The 21208-nt window shown below is 40.0% G+C and overlaps 1 protein-coding gene across 3 annotated transcripts in view; it reads left to right on the top strand.

The window, feature by feature from the left end:
* The window catches only part of casz1 (castor zinc finger 1), a 166671-nt gene that overhangs the window by 71846 nt on the left and 73617 nt on the right, over positions 1 to 21208 (top strand). For 2 of the 3 annotated variants that reach the window (XM_083976135.1, XM_083976134.1), the window contains exon 1: positions 17079 to 17520. In XM_083976135.1, coding sequence (XP_083832261.1) covers positions 17472 to 17520 — 49 coding nt within the window. In that variant the 5' untranslated portion in view covers positions 17079 to 17471. Of the gene's footprint in view, positions 1 to 1101; positions 1150 to 17078; positions 17521 to 21208 lie in introns of those variants that run through there. The other variant, XM_083976137.1, reaches the window with a different exon arrangement.

Raw genomic sequence — 21208 nt, 5'->3', positions numbered from 1 at the left:
GGTTCATCATGCTAGTCGCACGATGCTCCCTTGTTGTAGCAAACAGGAGTGGCATGGGACCGAAGCGCTACAGCGCGAGTCGTTATCATTCCGGTCAGTCTGTTTAACACAAAATTAAACAAAGAACTAATTAGTGCCTCATGAATTAATAACTGCACTGTTGCCGAGAAGAAGTTAGGTTGCTGAGGGGAGATATAAAATAAGTAGGAAGATCAGGTTAGAATTATTATTACTTTTTCTGGGATGCATGGGCTCTCAAGGTTAGAAAACTTTTGAGAGGATTTAAGAGTGACTCAACTGGTTCTGCCAAAGTCAGTTTCTGTCCTGATGTAACACTGTCTGGGTTAATGAATGTCATATAAGACACTACACTTTTCTACATATAAGAGAAAGAAGGTATATAGCTGTCATTATCAAAAGTATTTTAGCCATGTCTAGCATTTGAAGACAGCATGACTAAGGAAGCAGCATTGTATTCAGACTGTCCCTGTGTGACTCCACAGATATGTACTTTGTCTAACAAAGCTTGATCAAAAAGATCTTTGTATCCCTGCCCTAGTCGGTATTGCTTCTGAGGTTTCATAGGAAAGTGATTTGTTGTAGTTGTTTTATTCTTTATTCTGCGAGACTGTATTGAGCCACCCTCGGTTAGGAAGCCGGAATCTGCTATTAAAAATATCTACCAACTTTTGAGTTTAACATTACTGCCCTCAAGTAAATTATTGCTCGCAAACGGCTGGAAAATGCACAGACATAGTTATGTGTATTCTACAACAGCTTGTAATGCTTCAGTGGGCTTTACAGACTACAGTCTCCTTCCTCAATCACCAGCCTCTCTCCCCCAGCTGTGATTTGGAGCCTGTATATCTTTGAGCTTTTTCTATACTGTAAAATCAAACAGACGAGACTCAACACAAAAAAAAAGTACACATTTTCCTTTGGTGTCATCCTAAGGCTTGTTACATCATGCCAACCGCTGTGGATTAGATGAGTTGGGTGAATGCATGGATTTCACAAGAGCATGTACTGTATGTGCAAGCATATGCATCGGAATAATCAGCACCTGGGTTTTTAATGTTTCTCCTTTGCTCTCCCTCTCAGATGAAGTGAGCCCCTGCATGGAGTGACTCCCCAGGAAGAGAAAACGAGGTAGGACAAATCCCCAACATGACTGATTACTGTCCCCACCATCTCCCCTGTTCATATCTACAACAATATCAGGCATCTTCATTAATCCCCATGGATCAATGTGTCTGGGGGTTGTAAAAATTGACAAATGACTTATTAGAATCCCACCGTTTTATTTTCCAACTGATTAACTCACAGCAATGTCGTACACTATACAGGCACACTGATGTATCTGTTTTCCAAAGAGGGCCTCTCTCTCTCTTTCTCTCTCTCTCTCTCTCTCTCTCTCTCTCTGTCTGTCTCTCTCTCTCTGTCTTGCTATGAGGGATCTATACTCAGCAAACGCACCCCAACACTGTCTGTTAGAAACTCGACCAGGCTGCAACAACTCAAAACTACAACAACAATACGGTGCTTTTGTCACATAAAACTGCCATTTTATTAGCTTCCTGACATATACAGCTGTTGATGGGTTGACTCCAGATACAAAAATACACGAGTGAACGCAGACCAACCCATTGGAAAATAATTAATTAACTACAATATGAAAAGCTTTACGCTGCCGGTAGTCCTATAAAAGTATGGATTTTATCACCATCATTTCTCATAATTTTGCCTGCTTGTGTGCCGTATTCTTGTTATCCAGGTTACGTTCTGTTAATTTTAACTTAATCTTCTTTTATGCCTGCTTTATGTCTAGATGTTGTTGTGGCAACATCCCCCATTGTCATCTGACAAAATAATATAATTTTTCCACAATATGGCATTTATTACTGTAGCAGACATTAGACACAGACATCTAAGTACAGATGACATCCACCAAATTAACAAGAGTATAAAACCTTTTGTTGCTGATAAAAAATCTGCCTCTGTACAATTTGACTCTCGAGAGGACACTAATGACTTGTGACTTGAAGAAACTGGGTTGCTTTTTTTTTCCCCTGCCTGAGATGAAACCTTCTGTGCTAATGATGTTAGCTGGTATGAGCACAATGCTGATGTGGGAGTCTGTCATGAGGATGCATACAGCAGCCCTTGCCCCTGGCCTCCTAGTCAAGAGGGATCTAAACATTCAGAAGTGACACCGTGGGCTGTCTCATGTCAAATCAGAGACCCTCACTATCACTGGGGGGTGGCATGGCCGTGAATTGAGGCGGAGGGCTACATCACACTCCTTTGTTTCTGGTGGTGTCACTCACACACCAGAAAGAAGACACACTCCTTGCATCAATCAGAGCCCCAGATACATGCCCAGTGTACCTCCCTACAACATGATGATGACACTATCCACAGATTTCCACATAGATACAATAAGCAACAGGAGGATGAGACACACAAACCAGATTTCAAGTTCCCCTCACAGCTGGATGTGCGCTTCCACACACATTGACATCTTTGAACAGGTTGCTCTGGAAGTCCTGTGTAGCAAACTATGAGTCAAACTGCAGAGCAGACTACACAACCTAACTTAAGTCTTCCCTTGTCCAACCACAAAACAACAACATAACTGAGTGCAGTTAGTTTAATTGGCTTTTGATATATGTTAATGCAGCTAATCATAAAGGCCAGCTGGCTCCAACACAGGGCTGGCATGACATCCCCCCTCTCCTCTTTGGCCCCCACAGACTTAGTCAAGGGAACACTAGAGCGGAGTCCCTCTCTTAGACAGTGGGAGGAAAATTAAACTGCCAAATTTGTTTTCATTGGTTCCAGGGACAATCTCAGGGGATTTCAAGGCTTTTAATTGAGCTCACTGAGCAGAAATTTGTAGAGCTGCTTACCAACAAGAATGGTGTCTCTCTCTTATTTCTTTTTGAAGAGGTAAAAGGGTGAAAGATCAGGCAGATTGGGAATGGCTGCTGAGTAAATTGACGATTTACTAAAAATGAGTGTATAATATGTCTTTTGTAATTCGGCCCTGCTGAGGCTCGTTTCTACTTGTAGTTCTTCATGGAAAACAAGGAAATTGGTTTGATAACAATTGATAATTGAAATTTAGACTCACTTTGTTTAGTGTTTTGCTGGCTTTTCAGGGTTTGTGTGTAGAAGGGCAATAATTCTCTAATAAACAGGAGTTGGCTCAGTCATGGGTAAAGGTAAATAAAGCCCACAGTTAGCCCTAGGAAAGATAATTTGTCTCACTGAGAAAAAAGAGCAACAACTCATGAAACTCAATTTAGTCTTATTGTATCACTCAGTATTGTACAATAACAAAATGAGAAGCTGCCGTCTCATTTTCCACAATTTTCTCTCCTGTATACTTTTACTCCTTTTAAATTTTTTCAGTGTGTCAAAACAAGCAAAGGCTACATGGAAACGGCAGCCCTGTGTAAATATTTATGATGTAACATCTCCATGTGAATAGACTTTCCTCCCAATCCATCCATCATTACGGGCATATCGTGAAAGCCCACCTCCCGGTGGTGGCTCAGGGCCCTAGGAAGCTCAGACAGGAGCGGCGTGTCCCCCTCTCATTCAAAGTATTTGTTTTTCTTTTGACTGGGGGCAGCCCAGCTGTGAGGGCATTTCATGTGTCAGCCCCACCGTTTTTATTCAGGGCTGACTTCAAAGCCCATTTTGGGCCATTGTTTCTGTGACGTGGCTGCCGGACCCGAAAATGCCCAAACAGAAAAATGTGATGTAGGTCAAATTACAGCAGTTGTGGCCCCGAAAAAAAGTGGAATTCTTATGGCTTGAACATAAAGCCCTGGTTACCGCCTAACCCCAGCTTTTGTGCTTGTTGTCCACATACCTCTTTATTTGTTCATTGCAGAGCTGAATGGACGTAGGAAAATGTGGAATATAAAAAGGCTGTAGTTCAGAGAGCTTGGCAGAAAATCAATGTTTTAAGTCTGATCCTTTCTTTGCTGTTTTTTTTAATTTACTCTCCACTCAAGAACAAAATGTCAAATAGCTTACTTGCTGAAGATGAGTAATAAATTGTATTAGTTTGGAGGTGGAACTGACATCCTGCATTTTGAGGCTTTTTGCTGTTGCAAGTGTGAATGAGACTTAAGGACACATACAGTGTATCTCTTAGGGCTTGTGCCTGCACGGTTCTTTGACTTGTGCAACTGTTTGAAATGTGAACCATGTCTTTGTTTGGTACAAAGTGGGATTAAGGATGTGTATTTTTTTTTCAAGCCGAGCAGTCTTTAAGAATGTGAAGGTGCAGTAGATTTATAAGGTTGTGTGTTTGCAGAAGTAGGTAAGTCTACTGCCTTACCTAAGTGGATTACAAGGTTTTAGGCTTTTCTCCTTGCACAACTTATCAGCAGAAAATAGGCGTTGCAGACGTTAGCGAAATATTGCCACCCAGACTCTCATAACATTATCATTAGCCACGGAGGATTGCTGAAATGTGATTAATACATCACCATTTTGACAGACTGAGCCTGAAAAGGTAATATGGATTATTACAATGGTTGTAGAGCTCAATACTGCCATCCAACTTTATCCATTTATCTGCAATGATGAGACTCCTTTGTGTTGTATAGCATTGTAACATCTATCTAAATAACAAAAGATATCTCTCCCATACACAATCGTCATGCTGTTAATATTCAGACCGTGCAACAATGCACATGGGAATAGAGTGCTGAGACAAAACTTGACTCAGAACAGGGGAAAAGTCCATAGAACATTACGAGCATTAGGAATCGATGTTCAAGCCTCTAGTGCTGGGCACGTTTTCCTCTGCTTAGGTATCTTATTACCTTCAAACAAAAATATTGCTACTGTATTGTTCAATTACAACTGGTTGAGTGCTGAATGATGCAATTCACTATCTAAGAGCTATTTTATCTTTCTTTGTGCCTGCACTTTGTGTAGGTTTCATTTAGTTGGCCTTGGATGATACACGTTGAATAAATGCCATTTTTCTGTCGTTTCAAGTGCCTCTTTTCTCTCTGTGGATCCATTCAAGCTTTCAATACCTTTTCTCCCCCTCTCCTCTCCTGTCTCTTTTTTCCACGAGCAGGAGGGTTTTACTTTACTCCTTTGTCATCCTAATTGATTGCATTAACCTTTTGAGTATTGAATTTCCTGTGCATCACGCCGAGCACAATGTGGAATATTATCATAATCCTTCCAAGTAATGGACACAGGGCAATCAACAATGCTTTAGGAAAAGTACATCTTTGAAAGATGGAGCATCATATTATTTTCAGTCCAAAGACTTGGATAGGGTGAGACTGTTGAGCTTAAAGAAAGTTTGTCAATAAGTGAAGTTTTTTTTTATCCATTTAACAAGTCAGAAGTGCTGTATTAATGTCTGCTATGATGGGTAATGATGAGAGTTTCTGTGGTCTGGCCCTGAAAATGTCCATCGTATAAAAGACATACATCTTTCATGCTTTTCTAGATTTTTTGTTATACATACTTATAATTAAATAGCATACTGTATGAATAGTAAATAAATAGTAAAGTCAATTAGATAAGTCTAATCTAATTTAAACTTTAAATAATTATTAACTTTAAACAGTTATTTCTTGGAACTTTAAATGTTATAACAATTGAATGTAAAAAAAAAAAGAGTTAAATTTGCAAGTAACGTAAAATCTTGAAAGTTTTCACATGCATTATAATCTACCGTGGCACAGCTCTGGTGGGGAAATGGCCTGAGGTAGCAGCAGTACTATCTTGTTTAGATGGCCCCACCTTCATGCATAGCATGGCCTCTGGAGCCAAAACCTGGGTGCTCGTTGATTTATGTTTTTTCATGGAGCAGTGAGGGGTGGATGAGAGCTCTCGCTGCTCCATGTGTTGTGATAGTCAGAGATCCTGTCTGTATTGGAGTTTCACCAGAGAATGATGTCATTTCTATGTAACTGCAGGTTTTTGACTGTTGTTTGTCCCTATGATTCAGCAGGATGCCATTATGAGGCTGGAGAACTGCAGCCAAAGTTGTTGTGAAGGTAAAAAAAAAAATGACCAGGGTGAAGATGAACTTCCACTCATGTTCAAAGAGGCAGGACCTTGCTCAGGGTGTTGTCAGGAGGAGTGCTTAACTCCACCGAGTGTATTGTTGAGAGTTGGAAAGAACATTTAAGAGAAACTCTTGCAGAGTCTTGAGGGAAGCCTTGCCCACTTCTCATTTAGTAGCCACTTAGATTAGCCTTGTCCTAACAGCCTGTGCTGGATCACATTTTTGAAATAATGAAACGGAAAACTTCTCCTTCTGAGAGAAAGCAAATGCCTCGAAATGTGCTCGAAAGGGTGCACCCACCTAGTTCCAAACCTCAGATGCAAGAGGTCCAGTGAAAACATGGAGAAGATCTTGTGCTCCTTGCCCATCAAGTTCACATGTATCAAGGAAACAATATGTGTCCCGAAGTAGAACCAAAGTTGGATCTTATTTATGTGTTCTTCACCAAGAACACTTTCCCTATGAGCTTTGGAGCTTTGGACATCACTACTTTTGCTGATGATGTTATCCTGTTGCCTTCAGTGAACTGTGACCCCACACTATGCACTACAGTGGTGGGATGTCCCTCTTAAGGGAGCAAGTTGTTGCTCCCATGAAAAGATTTCAAGTATCTGTGACTGTTGTTCACGAGTGGATAAAATGGAACATGAGCTTGACTGGCATTTGGTAGAGCGCTCCCAAGCTCTCTATATTTACCAGTCAATCCATGTTTCTGTCATTACCAATGCTCATAAGCTCTGGGTAGTGACAGAAAAAAAGATTGCAAATACAAACAGCTGAAATGAGTTTCTTTCCAGCCTAAGAGACAGAATTGGAAGCCTTTGGAAGAAAATAAAAATATATATATGGCAATTCTGTGTTATTCCCATGATAACCACCATAACTTAAAGTGGTTGTTCCACTTACCCCATTTCCATTTTAAAAGATAAATGTATGATTCTTGTTACTCCATATGTGGATGGATGAATAGATAGATAGATAGATAGATAGATAGATAGATAGATAGATAGATAGATAGATAGATAGATAGATAGATAGATAGATAGATAGATAGATAGATAGATAGATAGATAGATAGATAGATAGATAGACAGGTAGTTTAGTGCGTGAGTGTGCTAACCTTAGCACTTGACACAACAAGTACAGTACATCAGAGTTTCAGGATCATTGTATTTTTTGTTGCATCTAACTTTGGTGAGTTCTAACTTAAATTGAGGGGTCAGGATAGACCAGCTTTAGTTGCAAGGTAAGCCCTTGATTTACCATGGCACGTATCTTTTCACCCGCTTTACCATTGCCCAGTGTAATTTGAGGGGGAAGTCTGATTAGATTTTCCGTATTTTTATTTTTTCATTGTAAATCCGTTCATATTGGTTTATTACAGTAGTGTATTTTACTGGTCAAAATTATGTGAATGGAGATTTGGTCAATGACAGTGAAACAGATATAAACAAGCATCACTACTGTATTTCTTTGTGAGACTGCACCTCACTTATATGAGTAATATTAAGACCCCAAACCTAAAACACACAGAAGACACTCCAAGGATAACACTACAATAATAGCCTGTTAACAAGGCAAGAGGTAGCCAATGGGCCTATTGAGTTTAATCTGTTGCTGTAGCTGTTTTATTTAAACATGATGGTAAAGGAATAAGTAGTAGTTTATGTTGCAAGACTGGAGTAATACCCATAACTGTCTTATAAAAGGCTTAATGTCAGAAGGCTTTAGTAGAGATGTCACTAGAATAACACTGATCAGCCTTGAGCTTGGGAATTAGAGACACTAAATCTTTGAATATAACGTGACAACTCAGATACAGTAGTTTGAAGGGAAACAAGTGGTCATCAACTTTTGCTGAAGAATTAATATTCTATCTATAATATTTGAATAGAATCTATATAATGTTATCTTATCGTGTGTGTGTGTGTGTGTGTGTGTGTGTGTGTGTGTGTGTGTGTGTGTGTGTGTGTGTGTGTGTGTGTGTGTGTGTGTGTGTGTGTGTGTATAGCTTATAAAAGTATTAGCTTTCTAGTCCACACATTAAATAATGCCATAGAACAAAATGTAGCCTAATATAATTGTGTTGTAGGCCTATGTATCTTTGTATTGTATGAGCTTTGTTAGCCCAGCAGTGTTAAGATTGTGTTTATTTGCAGTGGAATGAAATGTTGATCTTCCACAGCCCTCTCAGAAGCCCATATGTTTCATGTTTGTGCTGTAAACCACATATCTACAGTACAGGTGGCTTTTGCAAAATGTTGGGTGTTTGTCTCTAAACACTAGCAAAACGCATTAAAGTAATTGATTGTTGAAAAACAGACAAAAAACTGTTATCATGTTTCCCTGGCAACGGCAAGTGTTATCTGGGTTCTGTTGATGAATTGAAGCAAAACACCCTGTAATTCATATCAACTCTATTATATTTTTCAGCTCAAAGAGGAAAAATCAATTGAAACAAGCTCTTATGCATGGATAGATGCTAGTTTTGATCAATACTATTTTCACAGGGATAGTGCCTTTGCGTTTGATTGAGGCCTGGTTATACAAAGGTAGCCACTGGAGCCCCGGACTTATACAAAAATAAAGACATCCAGAGGGGTACAGTCACTATTTAGGCACATCTTTTATCACATTCACCTGAGCTATATTGATCAAAAAAGAATGATGTGATTGAGTGAGGGTGTAGGTCAAAAAATAGGTCAAGGTCAGTCAACAGCACAAAGCTTAATCCTGTCCATCTTTTGTATTCCATCAAGCGTCACTGGTATTCCACTGGGAACTTATGTGCCCTCAGCATATGGAAACCAAGGGCCCTTAGTTCAATTATACAAGCCCATTGAGCTTCAGAATATTGACATATCTCGGTATTTTGAAAATGTCATGGATAATGATCAACCAGTTCACCAGAAAATGTACTCATAGAAACCAAGATGTGCAGGCAAGGATGCAATGAATTTGTGGACTGTAGCTAGAAGGTCAGGATTTAGCTACTTAGAGGTGCAAAAGCATAAACTGACTGTTTGTCTACTCTGAGTCAAGGGTTATCACACATGTTTCTCACACAGATAACGCATGTAAAATTGTAAATCAGGTATGCAAAGGTTACATAACAGATCGACTGTTTTCAGTGATCGCTCAGTTATTCCCAATATCACAGGCTTGTTGGCACAGACTTTACCTATGGATGTCACAAATTGTAAAACCTCAGAAATATATTTCAGTTCAGTGCCACAAAAAGCTGCCTAATTATTGACTACTATAAGGAAGAGGAAGTTACTACAGTATGTATTCAGAGTTAATTAAGAGTTTTCAATCTTAAAAATATAACCGACCACAAAACGGCTTCAAGCTGCTCAGCTGCTCCTGCACTAAATGTGTCCCGACTTGAAGAATCTAACAGTTTGACTTACATCTGCTAAGCTTGGTTGTAAAACATGTTGTTGGCTGTGTTGTTAGGGGATTCAAAAGGCACATACACGTAGCTTTACCAGAAGTGTAGGTGGCTCAAGGTCTCAGTCACATCTTTGATGCAGAGAGGATGCAGGCCTAGTGTTTGAAGTTTTATTTTACCTAACTGACATTGGGACTCCCATGTGTTGACATTGCTCCCTCCATGTTATATGTCTGTTGCACCTTCTCAAATATTAAATGATCATTAACATGCTCCAAGGGTCTGAGGCAAAGTGCTAAATATACTGGATGCAATGCAAGGCGGATAAAAACTAGCAATAATTTCCACTTCATATCTAACAAAAAGTGCATTCATTTTCCTCTGCTGTGTGTGTGTGTGTGTGTTTTTGTGGTAGCTGTCTCTCTTTACATTTAGCTGTCTCAATTCCCAGTGTTTCTGTATTCATACACAGCTACATGCAGAATCTTAATTGATCTAATCTGGTTACCGCTTGCTATTTTCAACAGTTCCATTAGAACCCCCCCCCCATCCACACTCTCTCTCCCTTCACCTCCCACACTCTCTACCCCCCATCTGCCCTGACCTACATGGTAGTCACATGGCCCCGGCTCCCTGGCTTGGCATTTTATGGAAAATCTGCAGGAGATAAAGCCACAGGGTTTAAAGTGTTATCCCTCCCTGTCCTTTGAGAAGGGCTAAACACTGAATGAGGTGTTATTGCATCAATGCTGTTGGACACACACAGGCAGCAAAGAGGATATCTTCCTCCTGTCTTCCCTCTCCCTCTCCCTCTCCCTCCTCAGTTTGATTGGATTTAGTAGAGTGTCACCACTGTGACTTTGGGGGATTTCTCTTTCCCTGTCACTGTCTTCTGCATGCTTGCTTGGGTTATTTACTTAACTTGTCCAGAAAATGGACTGTGATCTGCAGCTTACCGCCAAAGCTAGGGAGAGACAAGTGCCTCATGTTAGTTAAGATATGCCAGACAGGCACCTAGACGATTGCTCGCCGCTCTGGCTTGCTTACTCCCTTGCTGGTGCTGAGGGCTTAGTTTTGCACTGTGACCGAGTCCCCTTCACACTGTTGTCTGCCTGTAAATTTTCTGCTGCCCTTGCTATTCAGCCAATTACAGCAAAAGAGCTTTAGCGATTTTTTTCCCCCTTCCTTTTCTTCCTCCTGGTGTATATTTATATATTTATTTAACAAGCGAATGACAAGCACTGCTGAAGGTTAAAAAAATGCTGAATTTCATAGTTCGTATAATGTCAACTTTTCTCTATAGCAGGACTAATCAATACAAGTCAGCTTTATCTCGTGCAGAACAAACACACACACACTGCAGAGTGATGCAGCTTCTTCGCCTGTTGCATTTTTACACTGTCACTGCTATTGTAGAAAAGGATACACCACAGTGAGATAGAATCTGTCAGCAGTCTTTGGTATTCTGTTTTTACAATCGACATTTGTGATAAATAAAGAAACAAGATCCATAAAGTATTGTTTCATTGTATTAAGTTTACCCACACATTGGCTCATCATCATGCCAATAGAAAAACAACCATTGTTGTGTAAGAGGGTGTAGGTGGAGGCAAATAAGTTGAGTTTATTTGGAGTTTGCAGGTCATTATAGTTTGTCCCTCTGCACCTATTACAGGTTTTATGCTGTCAGCGTCCTCCCCTGTCCTCTTGACATTAATCTGCTTTGTCCCATACTGTCAACCTTAGTAATCATAGCTATATGTTCAATAATTGGTTTAGGACCACATATCCTTAAACCCATCTACGCAATAACGAGGTCTGTTGTATTTCAGTGTATACACCATATGTTCCTCCAAGAGTTGTTTATTCTTACTGTAGAACGTGTTTTCAAAATGTTTCACCTGATGTCTGTGAAAGGCCACAGAACGACTATCAATGCAATGTCAAATGTAATGCGGAGCCACAAAGCAGTTTAGGAATGCCTCCAAAGTGCTCTGCCATGTTGCATTCTGGTGTTAAAATGACCAGAGCAAATATCTTCCCAAAACACTGGATAAGATAAGGCCGATGGGACAAGCTTTGTGTCACAGTCGCGACTGGTTGTAGTCAGACAGCATTGACAGTGAGCTCACAACAGTCCCACTGCCACCAAAAAAAGAGGTTTTATTGTTCTATCTCTCATAAAAACAAAACCAGAAGTTACACAAGTGATAATTGTGCATAAAAGAAGTGACACCACAAAATGCCGAGTGTTCCAAAACAAGAGAGGAGTAGAATAAAGGGCTCCTTCCACCAGTGTAAAATCAGCCACGCCTAGCAGTGGGAACGGAAAGAAAAACTGCTTAATGTGACAAAATAAAGACAGAAACACTCCAAGGGAAAGTTAGAATTAGGATCCTGAAAGATTTATGCCTTCATTTTATTTATAATTTGTTTTCTTTTCCTTATTGGAATTGAGTTGGAGCTGAATATTTGATGAGCACAGCCTAGAAGTAAGGATGTTATGTCAGCAAGGAAACAAAAAGTAAAGAGAAACAACCAAGAAATGTATTTTGCAAAGTTTGCGCTTTGGAATAAACTACTATGCCTCTGCTTTCACAAGTGGCTTGTTAATTGAATGCATGTGTGTGTGTTTGTGTGACGGGGGGGTTCACTATCTGCAGGTTGTGTTGAGCCCTAGCGAGGCTAGCGTGCGCCTTTCCGTATGCAGTGCGCTGAGTGCTGGGTACTCTCCATGCACAGAACACCATCTGCATTTTGCTGTTAACGCGCCTTCACATCCAAGGGAGGATTAGGAGAAAATCCCCAGGTTTTTTTCAACCAGTTGACAAATATCAGATTTGTCTCTAAAAAATTAGCTCCATCTATATCTCCCACCATATGACACACAAAAAAGATTATCTTTAATACCCAGCCAGCTTGGGTGTGGAAAAAGCAGATTAAAGTTTCAGTTTGGTCATATTTACCCAGCCACTTCAAGTACGAGACTGCCTGCATTACACAGTAGACAGACCTCTTCACAAAGAGTCCTCCCCCCACCATGCACGCCCACACCCACCCCCAACCCTTTACCTTGCAGAAACAAGATGTCTGCCTTGAAACAATTAGACATCATACTTAAATAATTCATCATTTCCCAGTCAGTCTTTCTCTTCTACGTGTCCTTTAAACTGACAGAGTGAGCTGCCAAAGGGGCTAAAGTGAATAACAGCAGCAGGTGCCTTTTCAGATGGAGCTTTGTAGTCCACAGAGGGTGCTGAGCTGTTATTTTAGTGGCCCACTGGTGAGGAGCAGGGGGTGGCTGGGAAATGGACCTAGTGGCTGACCTGAGACCCCAGAGCTGTCCTATTAGCAGTGTGCTCTAAACTAAACGTTTCCAGCTGTAATTCCTGCCGTCAGTTGCACCCACAGCTCAGCTGACACACAGACATAACAATACAACATGCACCCACAGTTACCTGGAAGCTTCAAACAGCCAAAAAGCATCACTTTGATGCCCATTTTGACAGTTTTAAAAGCCCACTTCCTAAAAATAAACTCCTTTGACCCTGAAGGAAGGTCATATGTGTCCGCAGTGACAGATTGTAAGACTGGACACGCATGATTATTACCCATCAGCATGCATCAGAGGGATTTAAGCATACGAGTAAGATGCTCCTTAAGCCTCTGCTAAGTCAGTATGTTCTTCCTGACCATTTCATTATCAAATGCATAATCGTCATCTGCTGTGGACAGAACTGAAGGCCTAAGGCCCTACCTGGTGTCCTGGATGTTGACTTCCTTGCTTCCGCTCAAGACCACTGCCCCACCCAGAGGTTGCTTTATGAACACAGGAGCCCCATAAATGAAATTAAGGTGTCAATTAGTCAATTACAGCATAATAACTCTGAGGGCAGACATTTAGAGACAGAGAGAACCTCAGCTAAGTTCATTTCCTCCGGCCCAGGAGCCTAGCGCTTGGCACACGTCACTCCCCACCCAGACTCGCTGAATAAGGGCCCCAGTGCTCTCCCTAATGTTATTTTCCCCTGGATATCTTTTTTGATCAACAATTTCCTTTCATGGGTTTGTTTTTCAGATGCAGGGGATGCACTTTTTCTCTCCCCAATTTGGCTAGGGAGAATTTCATAATTTAGTAATTAAAATCTTTGTTAGGCTTTAGAAATTGCAGCTAATTGAATTTAATGGGAAGATGAATTTCAATTTAATTTGATTAGCAGGACCCCTGGCATAGGTATTTATGGAAAAAACTCTACAAAAATATGCTGTGTGGGCTAAGATGGCATAATAGAATTACAGATAATCGGATTTCACTGTCATGAATTTCACTCTAATTTCACTATAATTTTCCATTAGATAGCTGGTTTACAAATATTTGCTCATCTGCGATGGGAAAGGCTATCTGTCTAAAATGATTACGGAGCGAGCCTTCAGAAATATGTCCCTTTTTTTCCCCTCCCTTTTAAAAACCAGATTGCGAGGGATCAAAATTAGGAAGATTGCATTATGGATGTCTGCATCCGGGAGAGCAATGGGGGAGATATGATGATTACGGCCGGGGGATGAAAGCAGTGTCAAGAAAAATGTATGACTCAAAAACATAGGCCTACTCTATCTACAAAATCTCTGCACTCAGCACACTGCCGCCAAGCAACATGCTATATCATAATTCAAGTAATATCATAAACAGTGCACAAATAAAAGACATTGCATGTTGACATACTAATATGCCATACACCTTATACAAACTCCATGTTAATTGCCTATACAGTGAGATTTTGGTGTGTGGTTTTCATAGTGCATGTACAGTATGTAGCTGTACATACGGATATACTATAATTATAAAAAAAATCGAATGTGTTAATGAAGAATCATCCTCAAGAGTGATGCAAATGATGATCATCCAGAAGTGGTGCACTGGCATCGCCATTGTTCTGGCTATATTTGTGTGTAAGTTTAATATTCAGCTCCCTCTCTGCTTAAAAATAAATATATAATGCAATATAAACAGACGTGAGAGGGAATAATATCCCACATCACAGACAACCTCGAATAACACTGGGGTGAACTCTTGTTGAATCCTACTTTAAAAGCCCCTGCTTCAGAATTAAGCGTTTACACGTTCAATTTCCTGCCAATTTAACAACATGACAGTGAATATCAAGAATAAACTTGATCTACTGTCTGCTGGAAAACAAAAACTATTTTAATTTGTTGTGTTTAAAGTTAGATGCAGCTGAACCGCTCCATGCTGCTCCTCCTGCGTAACCCCCCCCACCTGTACACTCCACCAGTTAGGACAGACCTCCACCCCGCGCCAGCTATCACCCACTCCATCTCCTCCCATGCGCTCAGTCACTCTTTGCCCCGAACTGCCAGAGACAGCAAGAGGGGTTCAAAAACACAATCTGACTCTCAGCAAAGGTCAGATTTCTCACTCGGCATGTCTCTGGGCTTTGGGCACAAAAGCCACTGAATTCACATCTTTCAACTGGGCCCGAGCTTTTGTCCTGGGGAATGGAGGACTCGGAGTGGGCCCTGCACCAGACCAGCCCCTCCTGGAGTGCACTGTCAGGGGCAGCCAAACGTCTGGCCCGGCGGCCCTTTGACTGATGTACCCCTGCCATGTCACATGCACAGCAGCGTGCACTCACACTCACACGCATACACACTCCACCTTGCCCTCAACATTCTCCCGCATGCACCATACAATACCCTCGGACCACATCAAACGAAAAGCCCCACAGCTCCTTTTGAAAAGTAATGGTTTCGCCCCCAAAGATGGCAGCTCCAGGGCCAGAGGGCTGTAATGCATGGACGGCAAACCCTCCCTCCTGTGGACATTGTTACATGAATAAAATTCACACTGCAAACTAAACCGTCCCACAGTATCAAGTCTGGAGATACTGTAGTAGTTTTATTGTCTTTTAAATGTATAATATGTTGTAGTATGGAACAAAGGGTCACACTGTTGTTTCCATTAATAACTTATACATTTCAAATACTCTGAATTTCTGCATGGTTGGTCTCATGCTGTATCGCTACTTTAAAATCATATTCATTCAATGGTCACCTGTGACCTTGTTGTGTTGTTGTGTCTCTTATATAATATTATAAAACTGTTAAAATTACTTTAATAACTTTATTGATTTCATAATCTTTGCATAGCATTGTAGTAATAATAGATATTTGGAGTCTTTGCCTAAAGTTTGGTTAGTAATGATCCTCATGGGTGTCTCACATGTGTGCCAGGCCTTACCAGGTCTCATTAATCCTCATAACAAAATATGTTTGCGTGCACAACATGTGATTGATGATGAACAGGGCTGACGTGGAACAACAGATTTTCATCCAGCACATTTGCAACAGAAAGAAAGTCTGGTTGCCAAGTCAGGTCAGGTACAGAAAAAACAATTCAATTTTTATCATGGCTAACAAAAAGTGAAGTAGTACAGTGTTTACAGTACAATGTTAGATTAAGGGTGGAACCTTTTTGATAGAAATTCTTTTAAAGTCATTTTCCTTTTATGTGGTCTAGGAAGTAGGAGAGCTGTTTTTTTTCATTATTAACCAGGATGAGTCATAATGTCAAAATCCACCAAAACCTGTTTTATGTACATACTTTGGACCTTGTTGACAGCCTTCAGGAACTGACGCCAGGACTATGTATGATTGCATTATGGTTCACAGCCATAAAGTTCATTTCCTCTTTTCGACAACCATTAAACGTTAGTTACTCACGTCATTTATTCAAAATAAAACTGCCGTAGAAAACAGGAATATCCAGTGACCTTTCAAAGTTTAGACCTTTTTGTTATTTTTTGTCACTTTGTAAATTCCACATTCCTGTCAGAGAATCATGTTTACAGTATATGGACAATACGTACAAATGGTCCGGAGGCGCTTTGCATGCCACTGCGGAAGAAACTGCCAGGCAAATAAGGGGTTTGTCTTATAAAGTATTCATTGTCACCTGGTAACGGCTCTCGTTTATCATTTCACCCGAAATTACAATGAAAACTGATAGCTTATCAGAGGGAGGGAAGGAGAAAGAGTGTGCTCTGAGGGAGAGAGAAAAAGAAAGTGTAGTACACGACACTGAAATAGAGAGGATCCCTGTTTTGTGAGAGAAGTGAAAGACGTATTTGCTCCAAACTAAAGTTGGACCAGCTTAAATATTCCAATAAATATTTTTGATTGAGGACAAGCATTTTATGTAGTTTAGAATATATACGGCATTCAATGATGTCTTAATAGCTGGTTGACGTTTTTTACATGATTGTCAACATATCCCTTCACTTACTGTAATTGGACTTAATAGTAAGAGTAATAAACTGTCAGTATTTAAAAATCAGATTTCACACTCAATTTGACTCAAATAATTCCTCTAAAAGACTTAAACACATGTGCAATAAAAGTGTAATATATTTTAATAAACATGTAATCTTTTCCTCCCTAAAACCTTTTTTCAAAGTGTTGTGCTACCCTCATTTGAATAGAGGCAGTAGAGGCTCCACCCCAAGAGAGTTGAAAGGCTAGAAGACCACAAAGATGGAAAAGGCCAGCCCACTGAGGGAGGGAGAAAAAAACTGCTCCGGTTCCTCTGCCATAATTTCCTATCAGCCTATTCAGACAACATCACCAACAGCTTGGTCTGAGCATGTGTGTGTGTGTGTGGGAGCGAAGCAGAGAGTGAGAGAGAGAGGGAGGGAGAGAGGCAGCGCACGACAGGCGGAGAGAGAGCGAGAGAGAGAGAGAGAGAGAGCAGGGAAGGGGAAGGCTACATTTTCTTTCACCTACCCCCCGTCAAACCACAGGAAGGAGGGGCCAGACCCTAAGCTGCCAATCAAATCCGCTCGTGGCAGCCGGCATTATCTCAGCAACAAACTATTGACAGATTACATGTCAAGGAGTTTAGTGCATGATTGAAGGAAGCCTTTTTTTATCTAGTTACTTTTCCGCTTTATTTCCCCCTCCACCAACCAACATTCGAATGACTTTCTAACAGAGTTGAGTAATATTATGAAAGTTACATGTCTGAGAGGATTTAACTTCGACTTCCCTGAATATGGTGAGTACTCTTCTTCTTTTTCTATCTTTGTCAGATATGTTTTATTAGCTGACAGTTTAAGGTGTGCCTTTATCTCTGACTAAATACACAGAGAGGGGAAGTTGTTCATGATTAAACTATGTGCCAGTGCTTATGTATACTCAAGTGTTGCGACACCCTTATTTATAGCTCTTTGACAGTGCCCAAAGGTGACTGCAATATCAAATTATGATTGTCCATTTCTCTAGCACTCGACTCATGACGCTGTGTTACACGCAGTACACATGTGAAGAAAGTTCACAAAGCCAGTTTCATTTTCTCTTGTCACAGTGTATTTCTCTTCTAGGACATGAGACCAGCATAGCTCCCTGTCAGTTTTTTCCCTCTCTTCATCTGCGTGTTTTTTTTTTTTTTCATCCGTGTTTTCCTGCATGTTCAGTCTCTTCGTATAATTGCATGTTTTTCAAAAAGCAAGCATTTGGTAGTGTAGAGATACAGGTACTGGTTTTACCCACAGAGGTAGTGGTAATGTCATTAGGGTACAGTGAATGGCCTAAGGGTTTGTTGCCAAGGGGACAAAGCAAACAAACTGTTGTGTTGCTTATGTTGTCACACATGTAAAGGGAACAGGAGCAGTACTAACATCTTTCCAGGTACTCCTAATTGGTGTACTTGCAGAATGTTACATAAAAATGTAAAAACATTCAGATAAATGAAACACGGTTCATGTTGACTGGGACTCTAACACAGAATTAAACCTGTTTAAAATATTCTAAAATATATTGTGATGGATCACCATTTTTCTTAAAATGCACCTGTGGGGCTCATTGTTTTAAATGCCATTAGACCTGTTACTGTCAGGTTAACAATAGTCATTGTGAACGTACTTTTGGGAGGACAAACTTGTCCTGCTGTAACTGGATTACACCTCACACTTGTGAGAGTCGCCCCCCCTCCTTTCACCACTTTACTTAAAATAAGTCATATTCTTACGGCCACTTTTAGTTCTTCCTGCTCTGTGTGTACTCTTCTCTTCTGTACGTACGCGTGTGTTTTATGTTTTGCATGCACTCGGTGGTGTCTTCATTTTTTCACGTGTGTATGTATTAATAGTCTCTGCATATTTCATAATTTGTACCATGTATAAATACAGCTAAACTTTAACTTGAGAGAGAGACACAGCTCCCCTTTCACTTTGACAAATCTTATTTGCCCCATTTTTGAAATGCTTCAATTTGAACTTTTAATGTGTACAAAATTGAATAAGCATTGTAGGGATATTTTTTAAAAAGGCTGTTATTTTTTTAATATTGTTTACAAATATTCAAAATTATAGACACAATTTTCAAAACTATTTAATTACTGAATTATAACGTATTATTGTCATTTCATAATTTTAGAAAAAATATATAATTCAAACTTCATAGAAGAGCAGAGTTTGTCACAAGCTGTTATTTCTAACACGTTTATTTGGCAGTTGGCAGTCTGTCCATCTTATTTGAATCCCCTTAACAACTATTTGTTTTCTCTAGCTGTCTAATCTGTGTAACGCCGTTGAGCAGCCTGACACTGCATAGGCTTTTCTGCTCTTTAACTTATGGCAGCATACATGAAAAAGAAATCAAATGAAAAGATAATGTCTCCTATTAAATAAAACTCTGAGAAACTGTATAACAGACCACTGTGCCTACAGGATCTCATGAACACATGCGAGAGACACACATGAGGGGTCAGGCATCTCGTCTAGTTATTTAAGGTGTCTTGTATTATGGTTTGAAATAACAACAAACAAGTACAACTGTTATCGTGACACACCCTAATTTGAAACTTTTCGTCAGCCTGGAAAATGTTTTTCTCTCCTCTTATGAGTCATAATGTTGATTACCTTCTCCCTCACTGAGTTGTCTCATTAACCCTTTGTGGCCCTCTCCATCTTTTACGGCCTTCCACAAAACCAGAATGAAATGGGGGAGAAAAACAAGCCCAGGTCTGAAGGCCCTCAATAACCTTTTATCACAATTTAGCAATAACCTGAATCAATTTGATGTCTTAAGCAATAAAATATGCTGTTGCACTCCTATTTCTGCTGCTCCTTGGATGACAGTAAATTTACATTTTTTAATTAAACTAGCCGGAATTTTTATTAGGGGGCTGGGCTATGCTAATGGGAATGTTGTGTACAGCAGATTAACAGAGTTTTGAAATAAATTTAACAGGGAGACATTTGGAGGAAAAAAAAAAGCGAGTCATTGTCTTTAACCTCTTTCATGCCGATTTCTCCTGGGGGATCCTTGTATTCTAAGGAGCCTTGTCAGGGAAGAGTGCTTCTCAGCAACGAGGTGATTAGTATCGCCTTGTCAACTGAGGGAAAACACTCATATTCTCTTGATTTATTTTCTTTTTTAAATACAGTGTTCAAATGACACCAAATTATATGATTTTTGTTATCACTTACATATTCATTTGAATAAATGGACACAGTTACATATCTTTTCTTGACTTAGTTTGAATTAAGTGTGGGAAAAAAATGACTCTATTCATGTTTTATTTTGCTTTGCTTTAATTGTCCAAAATATAGAAATTTTATTTCATATTTCATATACATATTTTAAAACAGGATTTCAACAGTGCAATCTTTCTTTTTATTTTTCTTGCCTTAATTAATTCATGTTCTAGCTATAAATGCAGTTTTCTTATTTTACACAACACATTAGAGCGAAACAATAATTTTTTTAAAAAGTGTCAAATACAGTAGCTAATGGCAGTGTATATGTTTGTGTAGTTTTATGGTCCGCTCTCTGTATTTGATTGATGTTACGCGAGGCTGTGTGTGTTATGCCTGGTTTTAGCAGAGTGGCAGGGGGAGAGAAGGGGGAACATAGACAGCAGACGAGGGGAGGAAGGGAGGGAGGGAGGGAGTGTGTGTGTGTGTGTGTGTGTGTGTGAGAGAGTGTGTGTGTGTTCAGGGGGGTAGACAGAAAGCGAGGGACAGCTGAGTCCTGATTGAGCATGTGCCCAGTCATCAGTCATCAGACACAAGCCACCCAACACCATAATTACCTTAACCCCCGTCTTTTAATACCCAAATCACACCAACTGCCCTTTTTTTTTTACTGGCAGAAAGAGGAAACATCAGAGATCAAACAATCAAATAAACTCCAGATGCATGTGGGCTGCCATGCATCTTGCCGCAGTAGTCAAAGTGTTCAGGGCTACTTGATATGGGCCAGGAGCGAGGCAAGTGGCATCACCACCCCCTTTCTTCACTCCTGTGCACTCATGCAGTGGCCAGCACCTAATTAAAACCTCAAAGCTCCCCGTCACCAATCTGGAGTAATGGCCTAATTAATACTCGGTGAAGAAATATTCCAGAATGATAAACAGGTTGCACCTTGGGTCTTCATTGCCTTTATTATCTAAAATATAATAGGGCAAGTTTTAGTATCACAAATAATACATGTTTGTTAAACTGGTGTGCTAAAAATGAAAGGAAATGGAATTGGTAAAATATCCCTTGTAATTATAGTATCTTAAAGCGTAAGGCAATGGTTTTTAAATGATCAGTAATATTAAAAAAAAAACTTTTATCATTTATTATATTTTCGGGGGGAAAAAAGTAATTTTTTCTATATGTGTTTTTTTTTTTCATACTCGTCCTATAGCATAACCAGACTGTAAAGAAATCCTGCTTTCAGTCTCGCAGCTGAAT

Source organism: Trachurus trachurus (assembly GCF_905171665.1).
Source record: "Trachurus trachurus genome assembly, chromosome: 7".
Lineage (NCBI taxonomy): Eukaryota > Metazoa > Chordata > Actinopteri > Carangiformes > Carangidae > Trachurus > Trachurus trachurus.
This window is presented reverse-complemented; position numbering and strand designations above follow the sequence as displayed.